This window comes from Athalia rosae, chromosome 2, assembly GCF_917208135.1.
Source record: "Athalia rosae chromosome 2, iyAthRosa1.1, whole genome shotgun sequence".
In the NCBI taxonomy this organism is placed as follows: domain Eukaryota; kingdom Metazoa; phylum Arthropoda; class Insecta; order Hymenoptera; family Athaliidae; genus Athalia; species Athalia rosae.
This window is the reverse complement of record NC_064027.1, coordinates 10232495-10256711: the sequence shown is the minus strand read 5'-3', so window position 1 is coordinate 10256711 and position 24217 is coordinate 10232495. Positions and strand designations below refer to the sequence as shown.

The 24217-nt window shown below is 36.6% G+C and overlaps 2 protein-coding genes across 7 annotated transcripts; one reads left to right on the top strand and one right to left on the bottom strand.

Moving 5' to 3' along the window:
• Positions 1-5778: 5778 nt before the first annotated feature.
• Positions 5779-8477, bottom strand: LOC105683111 (methylmalonic aciduria and homocystinuria type D homolog, mitochondrial). 2 transcript variants are annotated; one of them, XM_012395489.3, is made up of 5 exons: positions 8277-8477; positions 7964-8099; positions 6838-7283; positions 6485-6701; positions 5779-6328 (listed from the first exon to the last, which is right to left on the bottom strand). In XM_012395489.3, exons 1-5 carry the CDS (start codon positions 8460-8462, stop codon positions 6255-6257), a joined length of 1059 nt encoding a protein of 352 aa, XP_012250912.2. In that variant the 5' UTR covers positions 8463-8477; the 3' UTR covers positions 5779-6254. The 2 variants fall into 2 exon arrangements, with proteins under 2 accessions (XP_012250912.2, XP_012250902.2); XM_012395479.3 differs by having other exon boundaries at positions 8254-8413.
• A 1023-nt stretch (positions 8478-9500) lies between these two features.
• LOC105685307 lies at positions 9501-23705 on the top strand. 5 transcript variants are annotated; one of them, XM_048650703.1, is made up of 9 exons: positions 9507-9658; positions 9773-9822; positions 9924-10086; positions 10161-10277; positions 10446-10557; positions 20689-20837; positions 21924-22227; positions 22393-22795; positions 22980-23705. In XM_048650703.1, exons 4-9 carry the CDS (start codon positions 10163-10165, stop codon positions 23232-23234), a joined length of 1338 nt encoding a protein of 445 aa, XP_048506660.1. In that variant the 5' UTR covers positions 9507-9658; positions 9773-9822; positions 9924-10086; positions 10161-10162; the 3' UTR covers positions 23235-23705. The 5 variants fall into 5 exon arrangements, with proteins under 5 accessions (XP_012254717.2, XP_048506660.1, XP_020707360.2 ...); XM_020851701.2 differs by lacking the exon at positions 9924-10086; XM_012399294.3 differs by lacking the exons at positions 9773-9822; positions 9924-10086 and having other exon boundaries at positions 9501-9658.
• Positions 23706-24217: the final 512 nt, after the last annotated feature.

The following is a 24217-nucleotide window of genomic DNA, read 5'->3' as shown; positions in this document are numbered from 1 at the left end:
TTCACAAGTTAGGTTTGATTTTGTTAATTTGTGCAGCGAGTCAAATAAACATCCCGATTATCATTCAATATGAATACGTAGGCGAGAATGGTAAGAGAAAGGGTGAAAAAAAAAGGAAGAAATCGATACGCAACCAAATGAAACACTCTGTACCCTTTTTAATTGGCGAGTTACTGGGAGATTACTTGAACTCCATTTAACTTTTTAACTTCTCTCTGTAGTTTGGTGGGCAAATCGACCTACTCCAATTCCAATCTTCGTTGAAAAAACTGCAGGTGTATTGGTATGTTCGCATACAAAGTATACAATGTTGATATTTCATAAGTGTAACGAACATTACATACGCCGTCAGGTGAATTTTCCCATTTTCAAAGTCACTTTGACTTTGAAATTTTCTCGTTAACGTTCTCTTGCGAGCTCTTTGATGAACTAGAACTTTACTGCATGGGTATACTTGCCTGAATATACGAAAATTTTGTCAGAATCTCATCGAATCATATTACTTATCAACATTATGACTGACAATAAGTTCACCTGTCTTCACATGCAAAACGATTTTTATTAATCAGCTATCGATCAAAAATCGCTTCGATTACAACATACATTTCAACGCTAATGAAGAACACCGTAACTAAAATTGAGGTAAAGCAAGGTGAGACCAAATAAAACATTCGACATTTCATTCCAATAGCGCTTAACATTACACATAACATACTTTTGGCTAATAATGTATCCAAAGGTAAATTCTTCCAATATATTACGCTCGTGTACGTCCTGTGTACTTAATTTCGATGCTATACTTATATTGAAGTGACATTATCTCATTTTGGGATTAAAATATTCACAGTAGCACACCCATTATTTTATGAAGTTGAGAAAGGCAAAGATGCATAAGGGAAGAACGAAATAATAATATGCCTTCATTATTTCTACCCTCAATATCACAGCTGGTGAGGATCGATCATTTGCCGATATCTTATCATCGATTTCTCTACCCTCCTATTTTCTGTTGATATTAAAGTCCTTGTTCATACAAGAGAGCTTGATAAAACTCACTGAAATACAGCTTCCGATATTATACATAAACTTCAATGGCACACCAAACTCCCTATAAATGTATCGAATTTTCAATTAATTGCAAAAAATATTTCGAACTCCACTCTGGACGTTTTAATTCATGGTAGAAAGATAATTGAATGATACTTGGAAAACGACGTATGAAAATGCCTGCACTAATTGTAAGTAAGAACCATACCCATTGAAAAATATATTTCGGTTTATTTGGAATTTTTTTATTTTAAAAAATATTTCCTTAGAAACTGTGAAGATTTCAGGATTAGTTTAGAATAGTTCGAAATATAGTCAGCGGAATCGTGTTCAGCGACCACCAAAGCTAGGAGTATATTACAACTGCAGATATCTTATCATAGATATGTTCAATGTATCTATGGTCGTAGCAAACCTCAAATTTCTTCTAACGAAAGTTTTTAACACAATTCGATCGTAACGCCGTTTCTATTCTAGGAAACGTGATTAAGATACACCAAATGAAAAGTTTTCTCACGTATGCCTCAAGAAACTAGAAATCAGACTAGTACGTATGTGCAGCAATACATACCATGAGTATTGTATAATAGGTATAACTATTCGAGAAAGAGACCATACGTTAGATGCCTACCCCACACACAGGTTAAACGAGATGGTTTTCATACACGCGGTGCGGTTCAATGAAATCCTCCGTTCTAGTATGGTGTATACTTGCTTCATCCAAGTATCTGCTGCATTTAATTTCAAACGAAGGAAGATTATTTCTCTGTTTCATACACATACATACATATGCATATAATTCATAATTTTTACACCAAATTAGATCTACTACATGTAATCAAGAAATTCTATCGCCTGCTTAGACAATTGGCTTCTACAATACAAAGAGATCGCTGTTTCCTCGTTTGTCTGACGCACATCAACATCATTATCAACCTTCAAGCGCAATACCGGCCGGGTCCAATCTACCAAAGGTGTTCCATTTCCCCAAAGGCATGTAAATACACGATCCGCGCGGCCGATAATCTCAATTTCTAACACCATGTCCATATAGTACTCTATGGAATTCGATACTCGCTTTATCTGTGACATCACCACGTGGGTACTTAGAATAAAACAGCGCCAGTTGATCCGAGAGATTGATATCTATAGAAAGGAATCCATACGAACTAATAAGCGGATGAATCGATGGGAAATGCGAAATTTCCTTTTTCTCTATATGTCCCTGTGCCTTTTGAAAATTTCTAACACTACTATTGATATCGTTCTACATAGCTTTCTAGAGGCCACTTCTTGTTTTCTGTGAGAAGTCCCATTCAAATAATGGGTTGGATTATTTTGAGACTGATCGGAAATAATTCGAAATCCGAACGTTCCAAAGAGGCGTGGCATCACTATTCATAAATTCGAATGATGGCCTAGCAATTGTTGAAACTGAATCCGATTTTTTTCCCCGGCATCGGAATGCTATCTGGGTTAAGAAGAAGTCGAACTAAAAAAAATTCCTAGCCCAAGGAGTCAGGAGTTGTGCTTGCTGGCAGGAAACTTCACACAATGCAGTAAAGTGACCTTAGCTTGTGCTTGTAATTCTGAACTGGAAGCACTCTGGCGTTCTTGGAGTTAAAAGTTTTGTTTTTTCTTTCTGTATTTGATCCATTTGGAAACTAGCAATAATTGTCAAATAACAGAAGAATCAGAACTTGTTGAGAAAAACCGGCCATCACTCACGATTGTTTTTGAAATAATCTGACCCTTCTTCGAAAATGGATCACCCTGTATCGTACACGCAATGATATTGTGTGCAGAGCAACACTCTCAAGCCTAATTGACAAGGAAGAAAATGTACGTACGACGCATATATTCATAAAATTGGTGAAAAATATAAATCAACTGACGAATGATTACTTTCTTGGGAATTAGTATAAATAATGTGAATTCTCTCGATGCTCACAAAAATATAAAAATTTGTATAGTCATTTTATTTCTGTTATAAATCAGATGCGAATTTTATTCAATTTCATTTTTATCATTGTATACCGAGTAATAAAATTCAAATTTTTCATAATAATCTTAATTTTACCTACAGATCGACGCGTAAGATTCATTGAATCGAGAAAGAATGAAACGGGTGTAGAATCTTTATCGGCTCTACTGTATACAATTATTAATGAGCAAACTTGAATAATTATTCAATCAAGCAATCTTTGTGAATAATTTATATCTATCAATGCAGCTCCGGCAGCAGTAGCGCAGGGAGAGTCCCATGTATTTCCATAATAAATTTTCACAATACAATATAATGTTAATCATATAATCGATACATATAGCGATAAGCACCCCGGAAAAAAGTAATATTATTATTCCTATACCAAAATGTGAAAAAAAGGTGCATTCAGTTGTGCTTGCAGACACGCGTTTGTATGTTGAAAAAGTGAAAACAGAGAATGTTGTAAGTTTAAAAAGTCTCATCGCTGTGTGGAAACGAACGTACTGCAGCCTCCGTAGACAACCAATGTCTCAGAATACATAGAAGATGTTGCATAAATTATTTTATCTGTAATATAGCTTACAATTAGTGTAATAAGAATCGTATATGTATAAGGAACAGATATTTGCGGACCATAGCCTAGCGAATAGGCGTTTTTGTTTAAATTAATGTTCGCTGTATGTTATACATTACTAAAATATACATATTATAATATCGGATCAATAAAACCAATCAAATTTCTTATCTACCTAAATATTCGACAAGTAAATGTAAATCATATTTGTACTATATCTTCGATTCAACAATACCTGTAAGATTTAAGTTTATATAATTCCCTAAAACGATGATAATTTATCTGTGTCTCTTCGAGACGGTACAGCAAGAGTAATCGTTCGTATTCCATGTGTTAATAAATTCTTACAATGTATGTACGTTCTATTTACGTTCTACATATTATATTCCAAACGCTTGTTTGCCTAGACCTATTCCATGAAGATTACTTACCGCTACGGCAACTGAATCACCCATAGCTTTCCTTGTCTTATTATATGCATCGCCCGCTACCGCCTATATTTCATACCGATTATTGGGATTTTCTCACTGATTGATTTTTTATAGGTTTCCTCTTACGTGCTCGTATAACTTCAAGGATTTACAATCATAGTATAAATTTTGAAAATTCAGACATTGTTCTACTAGAAATATAGCAAACAAATATTACTCATTTTTTTCCTCCAGATTTTTTTAATGCACAGATATACTGTCCGTACGTAGAGTTTGGAGCCCTCAGCTTGGAGGTTCATAACTACGAAGTAAAAAATAATAGAGCAGGAATTCAAAAAAGATTCAAAAGCTTGAAGTATTTTGCGTCTGGTGACTTCTTTTCGAATTTTGAGAAAAAAACACAGCGACAGTTATGACCACCGAAAGGTCAAAAAACGTGATTTAGTTAACTAAAGTGGGGTAACTTTGAAGCGTCGCCACTCGTTGAAAAAGCATTTGCCAAATGCGAAAAAAATCAGAGATGTTCCTGGAAGGGGCCTCAGACTGATTCCGTTGGAAAATTTTGAAAATATTGGGAAACATGGCGCCCAGGCGCACTGAAGTACAAAGAGGCGATCTCGGGAACGGTTGAAGTAAAAAGAATCTAACTGGGCTAAAAATTTGCAGAAAAATATACACTTTTGAATACCGTAAATAGAAAATTACTCGTATTGCTGAATTTTCGGTGATCGTCAATGACGTTTTTGAAAATAAAGGCGCCGCCCAGCCGCTACAGCGTCGCTGCTTTTTTGATAACCATCTGCGGTTTTAGAAACGAAATTCACTACATTGTAGTGACTTGTGGTGCGGACTATTTGCAATTTTGAATTGAAGTGATTCGAAAGAGAATAACTCGTGAGAAATGCAAGGTAATTCAATTCTATGAAGAACATAATTGGCTATGCCAATCATTTGCTGATGATGAGTTATGATGATTTGAGATAGGGTATTTGTTGAGCATGGAAGAGGATGGCCCGCCCATTGTTACGCGCAGTGTATAATACAACGTAATATCTTAAACTACAAACATTACGTTGCACCAACGCAAAGAGAAAATCTTGGCAGTCAAACACAAGGTCATTCGAAGATCTGTAATTCATACGCGTGAATTTCTGTAATATCTCAACTGTTACGGGGAAATGTTCGTCATTGCGTATCTTTCCCTTGAGATGATCCCCCCTGGGATGACTCTACTATAATCTCTTCACTTTTGTTTTAATTTCTCGCTTTCTTCCAATTCCCATTAGTTCTCGCATATTTCAATTGAAAACCAATTATCTCCATACACTCACCTATGATATCACATTTAGCATTGCATATTTAGATTGTACTAATTAAGAATGACTCCTGACTTCACAGTGACTTGCCTGGATAACCCCAACAATTCCGATGATACCTGAAACTCCGTCTGGGGCAGTTATCAAGAATACGCATTTTTTGTTTCGATAATCCGTGCAATATTAATGAACTCAAAAAAAAACGCATCCTCATCTTTATGTCTCCTATTTCCAATGCTAGACCTGTGGGTTTATCAATAGTGAATATTGTTGCACATTGTTATTTATCTGCAAAAAAATGGCCTGTCTCTCAATAATACATCGATGTGGAACTTCTTTCGTATGATATTCGTCGTTGTTCCTGATTGGCGGGGAATAACATGCAATAGTGATAATTGGGTATTTCCAGAAAAACAATCACAATTTGATCTTTGACGCACGCGCACGTGCCAATATATTTGGAAATTTGTTTACATACTATATATTCCTCTGCTTGACTCTCTCATGTATTCTATACACGAACATTTCAATTGAACTAATGTTTATTTGATAAACAAGAGTACGTTTTCTCAACAATGTTTGAGAGTACTCATAGATAACTCATTTCTGATTATGGTCAAGGTCAGTATTAAAATAAATTTTCGAACTTTACAGTCAGATATTAGTATCTATTCTGAAATTCATCTAACACAAGGTACAGTGATCACAGAAGTTCCCTTGAATGTTGATAATTTTTGTATTACATTTCAATTGGTAATAACACAAAAAAATTCTATGATCAGGAAAATACGAGATCATTCAACGCTAAGCACCGGGATAAGCAAATCGGGATTTCTTCGATTCGGTGACTAATTGGCAAAATTGGGTTGACAATGCCAAGTGATATAATGTGAAACACATCATTGTTCGTTCAGATCATTCACGATTTCCTGCAAAAACTCAGTACTGGGAGGTGCGGTAGTATAAAGACTTCCTGCAATCACATAAATGATGACAATGTAATCAGCAAAAAGAGGCCCAACTTTGTATCTCTAAAAGCAACTAAGACTATTCGTGTTTTGCTCGATGTATATAGATATTTTAGTTTCCGACGCACACAAGAAACTGAAAATACAACCGATTTACTTACCTACAAAGTTTGTTTGGTCGCTATCGATTGAGATGACCTTACACGAATTCTTTTGCGCAATTTTGAACCCCAGGCATCGAAAACGCTCATCTGTCTCGTAGAGGGTTCCACTTTTGTGAGGGTTCAAGTACGGCTGTCCACTGAATGGATTGATAAAATCAGCCCAGTATCCTACCATTTTGAGTTTGGTACAGATATCTGACGCTGCTAAAAGAAACTGTAACAATAATCATGTTAACAGTGATGAATCAAAAATTATGTTCAGCAAAAAATTCCTCGCCAATGATCAAGTGACTTTTACTATCTGGCAATGAGTTTGATAGGTCATTAACATATTACAGGTTGGCACTTACGTATTTAGCTAATTTTTCAGTTTCAATTTCTTTACTCCACTTCATAGTTTTAGCATTTGGTTTCTGACTGATTGTAACTATCGTCAGTTGTGGAGAATTTACTTCCATACATCCCGGAAACAATTCCGTTATACCTTTTCGCAATAATATCGGGCATTTCTGCACTGTACAATGCAAGACAGCTCGACTAGCGTCTAATAACTCCACATCAGGCTGGCGATTTACAGGTTTTTCTAAGTTCTGGCTTTGTGGTCTAGAGTTTGTTGCTTGCATTAGGTTTTCGATACTGTTCTCATCATCCAAAACTATCGATCGGGTTTCCACCTGGGCCGTGGTGGACGCATCTAGCCAGCCAGGACCAACACTTCCTGGTAGATAAAAACGGAACCCCCTAGGCGCCAACAATTCCCAGTTTGGATTTGCACCGAAAACAGTGTTTTCCACATCTTAAAAAAAAAAGATCGAAAACACACAGTAACAACAAACTTTACCGATAACAGGATGAAAAACCCAATTCATCACAGAGAAATCCAATCATTGCAAATTTGAGGATGAATTTGTCCGTCTATTTTCCTAATGACATCTCAAGTTATCATCATAGTAGACAATTATTGCATCATTACATTTCGCTATCCTCGTAGTTTATATATAAACGCATCATAGTTTATTTTTTCAGTAAATACATAAAAGTTATCAGCAGACTTGACAAACTCCAAATACATACATGTTTCCAAACATATCTAAAATATTTGAATAAGCAGGTGATGTTAAAAATACTCGATAACTCATTTAGACTTGGTCAAAAATATGACAATGACTTTCAAATGTATTAAATCAGCAGATAATTGCTTAGCCCCGGTACCACAATCGTAATTTTTATTAAATGCCTCATGAAGATGGATCAGGATAAAGATATACGTTTGTCTCATTATCAGATAGAACTAAACAAACCTGATGATACAAATTGTCGAAGATTAACCACAATGTATCAAAGTTATCCAAGCAAATAAGGTCAGACTGTCGAATTGTTGGATGAATCATGATTTGTTCGAAATATTGCAATAAGATGACCTACTTCAAAAAAGGATGATAAAAAATCAACGTGGTAATTAAGGGGTTTTTTTACCTTCCAGCGGTTCATTGTTGGACTTGACGACCTTGTACGAACTTGAATTTTTTTGACTACGTCGAGAATACTCAGCCCTCAAAATGAAACTGACGGATGGGTTGCAATTTCTTTGCAATATTTTGGCACAAAGCATCTACAACAATGAAAATTCGCGCAAGTTAGGTTATACCTATGAAATGCAACTGGATCTAAGGCTAACAACTTGAGACGAAAAATATCAAAGGAGGATTTTGTGTTTGTTGAAAACAAAAGTGAATAATTCAACTCTACAAAATGCGTCTTATTACCATTGAGGTGTGATTTTACATACTAGATTTGGATCACGTATCGAAAACGCTGGAACAACTATCGACGTCGCTTTCGATCTCACAACCCTTGTAATTATAAATAAAGCGATGCAATATTTTAAAAGCCTTGATAAGCCTGAAAAGGTCCATAGACTCAAAAGTTCATGGATAGGTCGATGCATCAAGTTTTGCGGCGATGTTGCTGCCATCGTTCTTTGGAAACGCGTTCTACATATTCTTTGGAAAAGGGTCTCTACCACCATTGAGTAACTACCACCGTTAAGCACGGAAGCCTGGTAGTGACATCTACTGACTCTGGGTATCGGCGTTCCTATCAGCTCAATGCCATCAGCATTAACTAACTATACTTCTCAATGCTATCAGTACAGATCTTCAGTCAACCCTATCAGTAAAGGGTCTTTAGGCGTTCCTAACTGCATTAGCGCCAATATCGTTGACTGATGATGCTATTCAGTCAAGGCCGATATACATTAATCAGACTATCGGCGTAATTAAACGATGGCCGATACTTCATGTCAGCGCCAGTGATGTCATGACAGTGCAACGCCTATGGTATACATCGTTTAGTCAAAAGATGTCCCCACCGGGCTTTTGCATTGACTGAACATTGTCAGGTCAGTCAACGTAGATAGTGGCTGAATAACCTTGCAACCATGGTACTTGCAGCCCACTAAACTTTATATTCTCTCCCGAGAGTAGAAATTGCACTACTCTGGTTGACTGGAAAGAAACGCTACTCTCAATGCTACCACCAACCAATCCATCAATGATCTTCGTTACTAACGAATGAATTGGCTACCACTGTCTACATCTAGTCGTCAGCCGAAGATTTTAGGTCATCCTATGTATTTCAGTGGTCTTTCTTCTTGGCGGTTGCTTATCAACGAACACAAACTTATTTCGTATTTCATATGTAGTGCGACATATGAACGCCTCGTAGAATATCATAGAATAGTAGCGAAAAAGTGTAGTGATTGGATATTGGATATCATCTCCAACACAATGCATGAATTCACTCGAAGTCCATGGGAATTGAATTGGAGATTTACTTTTTAAGTAACAAGTATCAAATACAAACATTCAAGAGTAGTTCCTGTTGACTCGTTGCGTCGCAAATTTTCAGTCATCGCTCCAATGGAAAGGAACCTGTACCCTCGGTTAGGTTGATTGTGAATTGCTTCAGAATTGTTGGTAAGTTCCAAGCTCGCTAGGACAACTTTTCGTGTGGCTGGGTCGGATACGAAAAGTTGTCCAAGCGAGCTTGGCTGCAGAGTGATTCACAATCGACTTAACCGGGCGTACTTTCGTTCAGTTCAGTTCAGTAGTTTGGTTCTGTATTCAATTCAGTGTTGTAGATATTCGCTTGGTACGAAATAATCAAAAGGTATTTCAATCAACTATAAAAAGATGTTTCCAGTGGCAATTTTGTAGTCGCTAATACTGATAAAATATCGTAATTTTTGTACGCAATAATTATTACTAGGAACAATATTTTCAGAGGTTAGAACCGGAGTTTTCAGCGGCGTCTGAAAAACGAACCGTTACATTGTATGTAATGAATTGAGTACAAGTTAAACTTTAAAAGTAATGAATGTTAATATTATTTCAAGGTATATGGTTTCAAATATTTTCCTCGCCATTGGTTTCAGTCTTGCTGAAGAAGTCTGCTTGAATGAATATAAGCAACCCTATCCCCAATCATTCTTAATTTCGGCTAATTACAACATAATTGCTTCTTCACTCTAACGAACAAAAGGAAACCACAAAACTGCTACTGAATTTCGATATTTACCGTTGTCAGTCAGAATTGATGTAAATTGAATTTTAGATAATATCATACACTCTAGCCTAGGATATTTGTCAATTGCTAGCTTTATGTATTACAGTCATGTCCAACAAGGTCAAGTCGCTAGACACCGCCAATCCACCACCAAATGATCAGTTATCCGCTGATGAAAAAATTCTGAAGGAATGCCATAATCTCTATATTGAGCCTAAAACAGGTATTAAGTCAAATACTAATTTTACAAAAATATCGTTTAATGTTTTTTGAAGTTCTGAAATCTGGAAAATTTCGCGTTCTTCTCATAAAAAATCAACATGTTCTACTTGATTTAGTATTATTATTCTTACTTGCTGTTATGTTCGGCAACCTTTTTCATGAATCCTAGGTCTTATTGAAATTGCAAATCATTTCGGACTTAAATTATTGGAACCCAGAAAAAAGATCATAGCCCTACTGATTGGCAATCATTCAGCTGGAAAGTCATCATTCATCAATTGGTGAGTTTCCAAGGTATATTAATTCTAAAGTCTCTTCATACCTCTCCCATCTATAGGATAACTTCCTTTGTAATCTTCGTTCCGAATCACGTATCTTTGTATGTATCTCTCATTCCGAAATACTGATATCCAATCGTTTAATACAAATAAGGGACTCAACTGTCGAGAGCATGCAAGTAGAGATTTTGATGAATCACAAATTCGATATATCGGAATTCTTTGTGCTGTCCAGGTGCACGAATAAAGAAAATCATATATCCTAATTGTTACCTACCATGAAGCCCTGAAATAAACCACGACTAATCGCTCATTTGTAAAACCAAGTATCATGGGGAAGTAATTGTTTTCTCATATGGTACCTCAGTAGTTCTGACAGTGTGTGAATTTTAGTACAGTCCTTTGTAGCAATCACTGAAATTGTTTTAAACTTTCCAATGTGTCAACACTTACAGTTATCTCAGTTTTGTTTTTCGATCAATCATTGTCGTAATCAATCGGTCCCGGGTATGTATCACCTTTCCGGTTAATACTTTGTCCAACTCACCAGGAAACACTTCTGAAAATCTCTTCACACAGAGATAAAGTAGCACACATGGAGAATATAAACATTTTTTATAAGCTGCAGCTTTTAGGTGTAGTCTGATGTCCAGATGCTTGGCTGGTTTTTTGCTCCAGTCAAGTGTTCGTATCCCTTTTCCTAAGCTTACCTCACATAGTCAACTCTTAATCCACTGTATAGGATGTTGGACTATTGAGGCTTTGCATTATCTCAAGTTTGTTTAGACCGTTATATATGGATTGGGAAAACAGCTACGGCTTTCTGGATATTATAATATCTTCATTAAATTCTATATTATTCATAAGAATTTTAAGATCAAGATGACTCTATAGAACAGACTTCGAATTATGTTCCATACTTGCCATGATCTTTGGTGTTATTGTCTGCAAGGCATCAGTTTGGTAAATAATAGTCGCGTCAAATGAAGGCGAATTACTGAACGCACGTAAAAATATTCTACAGCGTGAAAATGTCGCGCGGCATTGAAACTGCATAGTTTTGACGATTAGTAGCTGTAAGCACAAAACAATCCATGGAATAATTGTTGCAATTAAATCATATTGGTCAGGGTTAACTGTCACGGTCAACACTGTACGTATACATACACAAAGCAAACTAATTACATTTAAGACCTTGTCAATTTGAAAACGAAAATAATACGCATTCTACAAGTTTGCCGAATTTCTTAAAAAAAAACAATAAAAAACAAAGAAACAGTGAAACGACAAAATTATTAACAGTCGACATCAGCAGCTTTCTTTTGAATCTATAAGATCGCTACGGTTTTCAGAAGAATCGACAAAAAATATACCCAGTATAAAACGAACAAGTAAACGTTGCATTCCAACATTATGACTCGTTGATACGATTTACGACCGCAAACTTTATTCTTTGACGCTCCCATTCAAAATACACTACACGTATAATGTATGTATATACATACATACGTATTATACGTCTTACATATAACGCGAGTTCGAAGCTCGCGATGGGAATTACTTATTTTATCCCCTTAGATTCAAAGATTAATAACGAAGAAAAGAAGAACTTGGAAAAAGGGAAATTTGTATCGACACCTCGATATTGTGATATTCATTTCTTCAATTAAACTCGAGATGTATAGATACCTGTATGCGTAAGTTATTCGTGAAGAGTAACCATCTTTGAGAATAGACCTCGAACTTCTTACGATCGTTGACGATTAACCTGACTTGGAATTAGAGCCGAGAACGAAGGATGCGACAGCTGCAACTATTTAAATGCTTTATTCAGCTTGCAGCGCCCTTATACGGTTTCAAACGTCGGGTTCTTGATGGCAGAATATTCCGTTGAAAATTCAAATATCCTTATTTGATGTGTGCCATGGATAAAATCAAGCGTCTCATACTCATGTACACATTTCAAGAACTATAAACTAAGGTTTCGTATGAACAAAAAGATTCTTATAATAGATAAACTGAATTCGCGTCCGCTTCGTATCTCGTAGTAATGGTCGGTGCTAACTATAATCCTTTTCGCAGCTGACTGTATCGAACGTTTCACTATTTAGTTTTACGTCCATCATTCATCTGAAAACACTGTAGCACCATAGATATGTTCAATATATGTATTTATGGTAGCACAATGTTCATAGGTATGAGATACTGTGGTATGTATGTACTCTATGAGCCAAACGTTGGAGGGAGAGAGGGTTGGAATATTCATCGAACAGGAAATGCAAATGCGTTGAGCCGCTCGTTTGCCCTCGTCGTTTGGGGCACTGCCCTCTGACCGCATCCCATTCTCGCACTGACAATGAGTGCGACGCCATTTTTTATAGAAACCCACTGCTCAATCCACAGTTCGATTCCAACGGCCATTCTCATCTCCTGGATATCTTCTATTTTGTTTGTGTAACGCGTGGATAGAATTAATTTGCACTCTGATTCTGATGATATCTACTACTCATTTTAGGCGCCTAACAATAAGAAATATTTCTAAAGAAGACCTGATGAGTGAAATTATGTGGATTCAACGTAAGATATTATAGTTTGAAGTAAAGGTGGATCTATAGTTTGGGCAATGCTTTGCAGCTGCAGGAAAATATGACACGTATCGAGTGCCCTTCAAACCGCGATACCTCACAATCATTTCGTTACAGAGACCATGTAGTTATCAGGGTTTTCACGAAGGTTCAATGAGATTATTTTCCGTCTTCTCACACATAGGTGTATGTTCATGTAGTGGCTGAAAGAACATCACAAACCGATATTAACATGGAATGAGTCAGTCAAGTGAGGTCTGAAGTTACTATCTTGGCCCGTCTGGCTAAAAATTTGATGGTTTTTTTGAAATATCATAGAACCGATGGTACAAAGTATTACAGCGCTACTCTACCGACAAAGGGTTATTGTTTTTCAATTTCGAAATTTTCCATCTTTCGGACTCACTATTCACGTAATTCCGAAAGAGAAAGACCTTTGGAGTTGTGGTCTATCCCTCAAAATTTGAGGGCTTTTTTGAGGTGTTATAGAAAAGATGGTACAAAGTAATACAGTCCTGCTCTACCGACAAAGGGTTATTTTTCAATTTCGAAGTTTTTCATTTTTCCGTCTCACTATTCACGTAATTTCGAAGGAAAAATATCTTTGGAGTTGTGGTGAGGTGCAAATTAATACGACTGTTTTGATATTAAAAGGGAAAATTAAAGCGCTCGCACTGCTATGAACGAGAGAGTCAAACAGTGCGCTCACGTACATGAGTGTGAGTAAAAAGAAATAATTTGCAAAACTTGATTTTTTAACGATTTCAATTATGTAGTTTAATTTGAAAAGTAAATTTTCCACACGTGTATTGACATATGATCAGGTTTTCGTGATCATACGATTCAGCTATGTCCATTTTTTCGTTTTCTTCTGCTGAAGAGGTGAAAGGGATGGACAGGTGCTGGAGGTGCGGGCGACCCGTTGCTTTTCTCAATTATAATATCGCACTATAATTCTATCAATGGAGAAAGGCACATTTTTTTTAAAAAAAAGTTTGCGCTTTGAAATCTAATAAATTATAGCTTGCGGCGGAACGTATATATCTTCAAATAAGCGTTTATGGGTAATATAAACATCTATACAACTGAGATTATATTATAGGATTGAATTTTTAAAGCTTCTGTAATAACTTCCAGAAAAAAAGTATTCCTGACTAGTTGACCACTTACTAGCACTGCCTTGAGACAACACTTCAAGCACCTATATAACCAAGAGCAACAATGGTCTGGTAATGCGCCAGATCTCGAAAATTAGGAATAGAAACGCAAAGGCAGCATGCTAGTCTCATTTAGATACGGCTTATCGTCAGTATCATTGGCGCGGGCTTTCTATACTATGTAGCGATAGTTTTATTTAAATCGCACTACGAGTGTGATCGGCATATGCATATTTTGGCAATTCCACTCGATTGAATTATACACCAGTCAAACCACCATAACTATAGAGCCACCGTTCATAATGCGACTGGAAGCCACAGAGTTTGGTAAAACTGAATTAGAGATTCTCATTATAGATACAGTAGTACAGAGTGAAATTATTTTCATAGGTTTTTATAAATCCTTAAATATTAATGTACGTACATAGAAACTATAGTTATTCCATTATTCAGTTGAAACTTACTGATTTCAACATAACAACTGTTACGTGCTACTGCTATTATTGTGCGATATTAGAGTTTGCCATTCGCAGAAAATAGCATGGATTGATGACTTATCCAGTGTCAGTTCAGAAGCGGATATTAAATGCCTTTATATATTCACGTTTGCTGCAGTGCTGCAGTAGTAGTATGGATGAGACAAAGATAGGAATGCATGGTCAAATTTTAACGAACTTAAACTTAGATTATATTAATGAGTTACTAAATTATGTTTATGATATCGACTCAGAAAAATTACTGCGCTTATCTGAAAGGGGGCAAGGGATATCCCACATCCGTTGCGCACATGTAAATATCATATACCTATAATACATGTTCATACGAGTTCTGCCCACTTGACACGCCGAATGCAATATTTTTTAGATCAGCTTTCTCGCAAGTGTAGGAATTTTTTTCTTCATGTCTGTAAAATATAGTTGGCGAGCAATTAATTTTTCAATATTCATCAGGTCGAAAATATGTACATGAAAATACGTATATGTATGGATAGGTGCGTATGTATCCCCATAAGTATCGTGAAAACTACGCCCGTTCGATATACTCACTAATATCTCTATCTCATATTGCGAATATTTTCCGCAAGTATTAAAAGTCGTTGAAAGTACTCAAAAGCCATTTCCTCTAGATTTCACTTGCCCCGCTCGGAAATTCCCACGTTTGGGTATACGTATAATACTTCTCTCTCAACGTGACGCATACAGCCGTCATCGTGTGCGTCATCATCCTGCATAGTAATACACACGTATTCACAGACGTGGCACATACCTACGTTATATTCATGTACGTATATACTAGCGTCAAATTACCTCTGTAAAAAGTATCGACGGGACCTATACTCGTACCTATACTCTTTCATAGCACGCCATGAGTCTCATGTGCAGCGTTGACTTCCTCTTTAAGGGGGCCCTTGAAAAACGCGCGAAGGTAACCGACCCCCTCTCCCTATCCGTGCTATAATCGAATATGGGGAACCCAGCTGCAATATAGCATTGCCATTACCACGTGTTTGGTGTAACGTTTGTATCGCCCCCGACCCCAGGGTCCAGAGATTCAACTCAGTTTTGTCTTGGACGCCATCCGCGTCGCTTGCCGTTCCTGCTGCGCGGCCTCAACGTGGCGGTTTTATGTTATAGATGACCGTACCGGGACATGATCCATCGGGATCATACCCGCCGTTGAATAAAAAAAAAAAAAAATTCACAAATGAAGAGATAAATGATTTTACGGATGAAAACGTTGTTTACCATATACGCACGTATAATGCGGATTATTCGCGTCTTAATTCAATGTTCGACTAGTCAGATACATGTATTCGTCAACTTGATATACATATACTTGAGTTGTAATATGAGTATGCTAAAATTGAAGTGGTGTACGCAACCCGCTTTTGCGGTTCATGATCACCAAGTGATTTTTAGTGGTTCCATGCGCGAGCTGACTCATTCTTGAAAGTAAGTGACCACAGCGATATGCGTGTTATTGCCTTAATTTCTCCCTTCATTTCATTTCCTCTTCCTTCCCAATCGTTTGATAAAGAAAAACAGAAACGACGTACCGTTCACATAACATTATTTTAAGACTTGTGGCTCTTTTTTTCCATTCGACCACAGTCGTGGTCGTCATTGTACAGGCTGTGTCTAGCTCTATTTGTGTAGATTAAAATTAGGTATACCGCAGTGTGTAGGCATACATTATCATGATACTAGTGATGCCTGGAAACAGAACAACAGGACGTTACAGTGTGTAAAGCAAACTTGATAAGTTATTATTCCGCTGTGCGAATTATCCGACATTCGCTCAACACGTTTCGTATAATTGCCGGTGAAGATCGTTGACGAATCAGGATCGGTATACGTAATCTTATATACGTAAGTTAAGAGACCGCGATAAGAAAACATGTTTAAATAAATTACCCAGAAAAGCGCGGCACGATGATATGAATCTCACGAATTAATATCAAGTTGTATATACGTGTAACCAAACAAATTACATACAGAGTGCGTATAGTTTGCGAGTTTGTTAACAGCATGATATGAAACACTATGAAACACTTGTACGATAAACGATGATATGGACAGAGAATAATATGCATTAATAATTAAAGCAGTTCGGTTCCCCGAGAATATTCTCTCGGCACGTTATCGATTTATCCGTTAATAAAATTTCTTGAAATTTATTCAACTACAATCACATGTGAACAAGGACCGTACGGGTACATGCGACTGAACAGCCATATTTAAAATATGTAACATGAATTCACGCTTCGTTTTTACTTTGTTTTTCAACCCGCGCTCCACATAACCGAGTCATATATCTTGAGCAACAAGTTCACCGTAAGATAATTGGATGTTCGATAGATTCGATGTACTCTGCATGACAAAGCAACCACCGGTTCCGAACTACGAAGACAAAACGAGCGGTGAATTGGCGTGGTTTCATCTCGGAATCGCCGCAGCATCTTATTGCTGCCACAGAGTCATTTAAACGTTGATGCGGTTGATACTAGTTACCGATGAAATAAACCTTGTCGGAGCAGATGATCAATATCCCATTTCGAAGCAATTATTACACACGACACATGTATTCACATACATGCGATCTTGTGTGTTCAGAAAAATCGTTGGTGTGTAACGTGGATTTGCGGGAAGTTGAGAGCTACTATGTGCATACGTTGAATATAGTATTATTTACAGTGGAATTATGTCAAGAGATATGAGTTCGAAAAATTCGCGTCGATGTATATTAGAGCAGATGAGATTCATTTCGAATGTCATTGGAGTCCGACAGCTGCGTGATTGTCTCCAATTTGTAAGATTGGCAATCGATATCAAGAGAGAGAAAAAAAGAAGAAATTATGATCGTCAATAATTCAACCATATTATAAGACGACCGACAGTGAATAGTCTCATTATATCGCACGTAGTCTATAATATCAACGAATGACTGTAAAAATCCAAAGAATGATTGCCGACCGTTCTCACGCAACTTTTGTTCAAAGATTCATGTGCATGAAACATTCAAGTCGTAACGGTATAGCGCAGGTCGCATTTTGAAAGATGAAAAATCTATAGGCATCTACGGTGCATGAACTGCAGGCGAAGTATATCGGATAGGTAACATACTTGCTCCATGGCAAATCTTTACATCTCACCGATCCTGTCGTGGGACACGGAACAAAGAATTTTTCCAGAAGTACTGTTATAGCCGCATGGCTCGAATTTGAGAATTTCAATAGAAACACTGAATAGACCTTGCCGATACAGGGGCCACACGTGGGTTGTACTCGGAGGGTACGGTAATCCAAACATTTTTTCAGTTCATTTTTTTTCCATTTTCGTTTCTTATAGCTTTTTTGTGTTTTTTACTACGTATATAAATGCACTCCAATGACGATGTGACGTTGTATACACATTATTTCTTGTTTGCTTATACAGGTCAACATTAACATTGTAAATGTCTCTCGACACGGCTCGCCTTCTTGTTTATATAGTTTATTTATGTACTCGTAGCTGCAGATATGTCTAGCAATCGCTTATATCGAAATCAATGTTGCGTTTACTTGATTCATATTGTTATTATTGAACATTATTATTATTTTCAAATACTGAAAGTTGGCCGATATATGTATAGTTTGTAGTATGCTAAATGCGGATTGCAATGTGAGATGATTCAAGATCATTGTGATTATTCGATTAAGATTAAGTATTCATACACAGATATTGATCGCGATCTCCTCGCGTATTGGTATACAATCGCGTTCAGGATGTACTCGGATAAACTTTTGCGGATTATAATTTCAAATTTTTTCTCTGCATATGCACTCTATTCCATGTCATAATAGCAAATAATGGTGCTTTTTGTCTCCTCTATACGCGTGTACTATCTATTCATTTGGGATGTGGAAAAGTTATTATTTTTTTGAAAATAAGTAACGAGGCGGTAATTATATTTCCGACGTCACGTTTGTGTGTTAGATTTCCATCCCCTTCGGGGGACGTACCTACAACGCGATGCGTTCTATACGAGTCGTTTGACATATGGGTCAACTCATAAAAAATAACCCCCGAAGGTTCCTGAGGCAATTTTTCCAAAAAAATAAACCGTTTCCCTCAGGTTCAGTCAGGGTTTACGACTCACAATCAGCATTCGTTAGACATTAACACTGCCTGGTATGTACGCATACTTGTATACCTATATACGTAGATATATATACATATAGAATGAACCACAATCCTCGTATATATACGTATATATTTTCTTCAAAAGGTTGCCCACATCTGGTGGTACAAGAAACCGTCGTCGTTACCGAGAATCTTCATGGGAACCCTTTTCGAAATGCTAATCGGTCATGCCCTGTCACATATTGTTCCCCCTCTTTGTTCCTGGTGAAATTGACAATTTCACCGAATACATGTAATACTTTGTATCATAACGGCGTACCAGCTGTAATAATTTTCAGTTGCGTCTGCTGCATCAGAATACGCGACATTGTAACCAACAATAGATCTCGAAGAATGAATCATGTCGATATACTATTTTGCAAACTAACAATCACTCAATAAACAGACTCAGGCTTTAAGTTTTCGAAATACTATGGAAAGAACTAAAAATGTTTTTAGAACAGATATAGGCCTCGTCGTTATTCGAAGCTCGCTGACACATGGCTGCGGTTGATATAAATGAACGTATAATTTCATCGCAGTTGACGCTGTTCTATACGAGCATGATAATTGTTATTACGTTTGGTATATTAAATATTGCGATGTACCGTTTCAGCGTGAGCTAGTAATAGTAATGCAAACAATTTTCATGAAAATAATGATGTGGTTGAACTATAATAAAAAATTAGTTATCTTTATGCAAAGTACAATTAGAAACTATACCATACGTATACACATACATGTGTATGAATACGAAGCGTCCTGCTAGCAATCAGCGATCGATTCGTTGAATTTAAATGCCGGAATTCGTTTCTGGATGGCCTCATTTTTAACGTATAAGAATTACAGAGAATTTTATTCCAACGTCTGATAATCCGGATGCAATTGTCGCCACGATATTCTATAATTAAATTGGGTATTTTGTATAACAATTACCATTAACGTGATGACAGAATTTCGGATGGCACATCATTTGAATACAGCCTTTATATAAAACTGTTAGCGAAAAATAGGGCAAAGAACTTGCCACTGTTTCTGAGTATAATTTGACCACGAATTTCGGCGAAGCATTACACGATGCGTGGGTGAACTAATAAGCTCCAAATTTTATCGCCTCCATTTATGCATCTCAGAACCCGAAAATTATCGCTAACGTACGCTGATAAACGATATGATTTTCAATAAGCGCATTGGAAATAACGCTTAATTTATTCAGCCTTATTTACACAAGTCAAGATGTAAGATTATAAAATTCACCGCACATTTCCCGGTTTCCCGTTCAATATAGCTCAACCGCAGCGATAAGTGCCCAATGTGGTCACATGCTGCAAACGCGCTGGAGATAACGCGTGCGTTCGACCAGCCAAATCAGCACTCTGTAAATCTATTACGAATTATAATAAATTAAATTCTTACACTCTGTCGAAGAGAACATAATTTGAAGAATTTAAGTAAATTGAAACTCCAGCGTTGTGGATCACAATTCTCAACTCATTTTGAAAGATTGATGATAATTATTGAGTCGATCGCGGCCTTGTCATTTCAATTTTCGCATCTAAACCAACGATTTGCAAAAATCAAAGATATGTGAAGGTCGTAATGTTCTGTAAAAATTTTGTGATAATCACGACATCAAAGAACAGATAAACTGCTCAAAAATTAGCCTTAACGTTCTAGCTGTAATTTAACTATCAAACTCACTCAATTTTTTTTTTTTCTCCCTTAATATAGGTATATTGAGGAACATGTACAAAAGACTGGAGTCGCAATTGAGACCCAAGGTATTTGCCTTGTGACATCAGGCAAAAAACGAGAGTCACTGACAGGAAATGCAACGATACATCTTTATCCACATTTCAAACCACTTCAACAATTACCAGGTGATTTTACATTGAAAAATTTTGATCGTAGGTAACTTTTCTTGAAGACCCTCATCCCATCATACAGTCGATAGACCACTGTGATGGCTTTCAAATGAGGATTATCATGCACTAGAAACCCAGGATAATAAATTCTCATAATGCTCATACTTTTTTTTCGAAATTCAAGAGTTGTCTTACAATTAGAGCCAAATATTCGTATCGAATTGAACAACAGTAAAAGTCAGCAACATGGATTTCCAATGTTATTTTTTATTCCATATACATCAGGAATAGGTATTGAAAAATATGTTGGTAAATGAGAATATGCTATGCGCTACTATGTGAAACCAGCTAAGCTCAGGGTATCTCGGTTTGTGTGATCACCGCCCCTTCCTGTTTCCTTGCCGAGGTTTAACTCGGTCCCACAATTTCCTGTGGGTGGAGCACAGTTTCTCTTATAAATCACTGCGCTCTTAATAAACTACTCAGATTCAAATCGTCACTTGAAACGGTAACTAATGAGCTACCAATGAATAGCATTTTAGGCTCAAATCTTAAGTGTTGCCGTAAGAAAATACAATGGTGATATCGTCCTGTTTTGTAAAATCAACAGTGTAATGAAAGCAAAATCGTGCATTGCCTTCTTCTTCGACAGTGGAATTACTTGAAATGGTATTGAATCCTACCATCCTGAATATTTTTTTTATCCAGTTTCTCGTGATTGATTATTTGCTTACATTTCGACGAGGCTTTGTCATCATTATTTTATTCACTCATTATTTTCACTTGTCCCGAAGATAGTCGATTGATTATGTGCAATTTAAAACCAAGACCTGAAAATACGAAACTGGTTACGGTGCGGCTCATCATCGGGCACTTTGCGACTTCAAATGCAAGCTGCCCAGTGAAGGGCAACATTGTGGCTGGTTTGACATCACCAGCAACATAGTTGAATCATTCACTTTTGACTGCTACTATTAGGTATCAAAATTGATGCATTTGGCTATCACGCCAAGCTCATAGAAATATATTCATACGACCATTAATTTATTAATTATTCTTCACACTGAAGTGAATTTTATTCTTGTCAATTTTGTGTTGTAGGAGTTCTGGATTTCTTGACAACTGAAATTTCAGTTTCGAATCAAAAAAAGTTCAGTCTGATCACATTTGTGGATACCCCAGGTTTGGTAGACGGGGGTATGCAGTATCTTTTCGATGTAAATGAGACAATTTCATGGCTTGGGAACATGGCAGACTTGATATTTGTCTTCTTTGATCCCATCGGCCAAGCCCTTTGCAAGAGAACACTGGATATAGTCGAAAAATTAAATACCACAAATGCTGAAAAATTAAGATTTTATCTGACAAAGGCGGACGATGCTGGAAACGAATCTGATAGACAAAGGTGTGTATTTGAGTCACAGCTAGCTCGTATTTTGATTTTCAATGTCACTGCTGCTAAACCATTGCTCTCTATGAGTTCGTGACCGTCAGAAATTTTGAGAAACGTTATTTAAAAAACGTAATGTTTATTACTTAATTATGTAATCTATTTCTTCTTTTATTTCAGAGTGATGATGCAGATCGTTCAAGAACTATGCAAAAGACCAGGGCTCAATCATACGGGATTTGACATGGGGACTATTTTTATCCCGGAATTAAACAGGCCCACCAAGTGTGCCAATCAAATCGAACAAGTCTGTCAGGATATTGAGAGGACTATCAATAAAACTATTCAAAATACACTCAACACCCTAGAAAAAGATTGTACAAACATCGATCAGCTGATTCAAAACCAACTTGATAAGGATGAAATTAATCAAGCATATAATTTCGCCAAGCTTCGGAAAGCAGGCATTGCGATCATATTACCTATCTTGATGTGTATGAACCTTTATATGTCTGTTATGGGAGATGAATTTATGTCCTCTAGCTATGGAGAGACTTTCGCAGAACTCCTTTACATATTCTTGGTAAATATATTATCAGTAATCATCAGTATTATCTAATTATCAGCATTGAACAAGTTGTATTGTTGGTCATATAAACGTACATATAGATAACTTCGAATGATGTATCGATGAAACTATTACACAAAACTTGTGATTTGAATGTTTGGAATCTGGATACTTTCTAAATTAGCTTAATTTTTTTCAGAGTCCTGTAAGAATATTGTGGTCCATTGTACCTGTTAATCGACGATGGATTTTATTTTTTGTGATAATTGGCGCATCTGCAACGGTTTTACTGAGAATGAAGAGCTGTGGTGAGGGGTTGCGATCAACTTTAACAAAAAAACAGAAACGGTCGTATAAAGAAATGTTACATCACGTCCGTAATGTTGTTGTACCAAAGAAAACGAAGTTATATTTAGAATATTTGAAGCAAAGCGCCGGTGATTATGATCTGTAGAGTTGACTTTTCGTGAGTTATCCCACCGTATTCAGGGTATATTTCATGAAACAATAAGTATAACTTTATCATTTTGTATTTTTGGAAATTGATCTGTTATGTCGCATCATGGCTTAGGTAACAGTACGGTTAGATAATACATAAGCCTGTGCTACTGCAGACTCAATTCCAAATAATATTCTGTAGCATACACATAACAAACGCCTTAAACGATTGCGATTGAATCGATGATTCAGTTTACTACTGACGTTTTTTTTTTTTATGATACAAATTGGCTCAAAGAATAACATTTGTTAATTCGAATCCTAAGTTGCCTTGATTTACACATTAAAAATGACAGCTATAGGGACTCTGACTATGAATAGTAGTTGATTAAATATTTTTAAATAAGTATAATAAAAAATAATGTAATTTTCTAATTTTATCAATAATGATATCAGTAGACTCGAATAAAAAAAAAAATGAAAACCATATTTATCTTTAATGTACTTCACTACTTTGATCGTTGCTGGTTTATGCAATTTATATGTCGGGCAAACTTGAGTTGAAGAATCGAAAAATGTAGTTTTTGCCATAAGTGCAGCTGACAAGCAAGTTGCACGTACAAATGATGACACGTCTTTAAACCTACTAATGACAATGAAATCAACTGCGGTGCGTTTGGTTATTGTGTTTACGTATAGTATAAAGTGAAACGTGGACTCCTCGTCTTATGAGAAAGAGATCGAAACACATTCCGTAACATGCGAATGGTATGACATCGACGGCCGAAATATCTATACTTATCGCGTGCAAAAAGTATAATAACTTCGTAGTAACTGAACCAAAACATCGAGTCCGTAGAATTGGTGACATTGACCTGAGAGTAACAAAAACTAACATTACCCGGGTTATTTTGGCGATTTTATTCGGCGTAAAATCTAACACACGGATACAAACCAATCCATGAATGAAAGAAGTGAGGTAGTACTATGTATTCAATA

What these genes read in the sequence shown, in the direction of transcription:
- LOC105683111 (XM_012395489.3), bottom strand. Translation starts at nt 8,462, where the DNA reads ATGGCAGCAACATCGCCGCAAAACTTGATGCATCGACCTATCCATGAA. An exon ending in CAACAATGAACCGCTGGAAG is followed by an intron (nt 7,284 to 7,963) that starts GTAAAAAAACCC and finishes TTTTTTTTTAAG; the next exon opens with ATGTGGAAAACACTGTTTTC. An exon ending in CTGAAAAATTAGCTAAATAC is followed by an intron (nt 6,702 to 6,837) that starts GTAAGTGCCAAC and finishes TTATTGTTACAG; the next exon opens with TTTCTTTTAGCAGCGTCAGA.
- LOC105685307 (XM_048650702.1), top strand. An exon ending in CTATATTGAGCCTAAAACAG is followed by an intron (nt 10,278 to 10,445) that starts GTATTAAGTCAA and finishes CATGAATCCTAG; the next exon opens with GTCTTATTGAAATTGCAAAT. An exon ending in AAGTCATCATTCATCAATTG is followed by an intron (nt 10,558 to 20,688) that starts GTGAGTTTCCAA and finishes CCCTTAATATAG; the next exon opens with GTATATTGAGGAACATGTAC.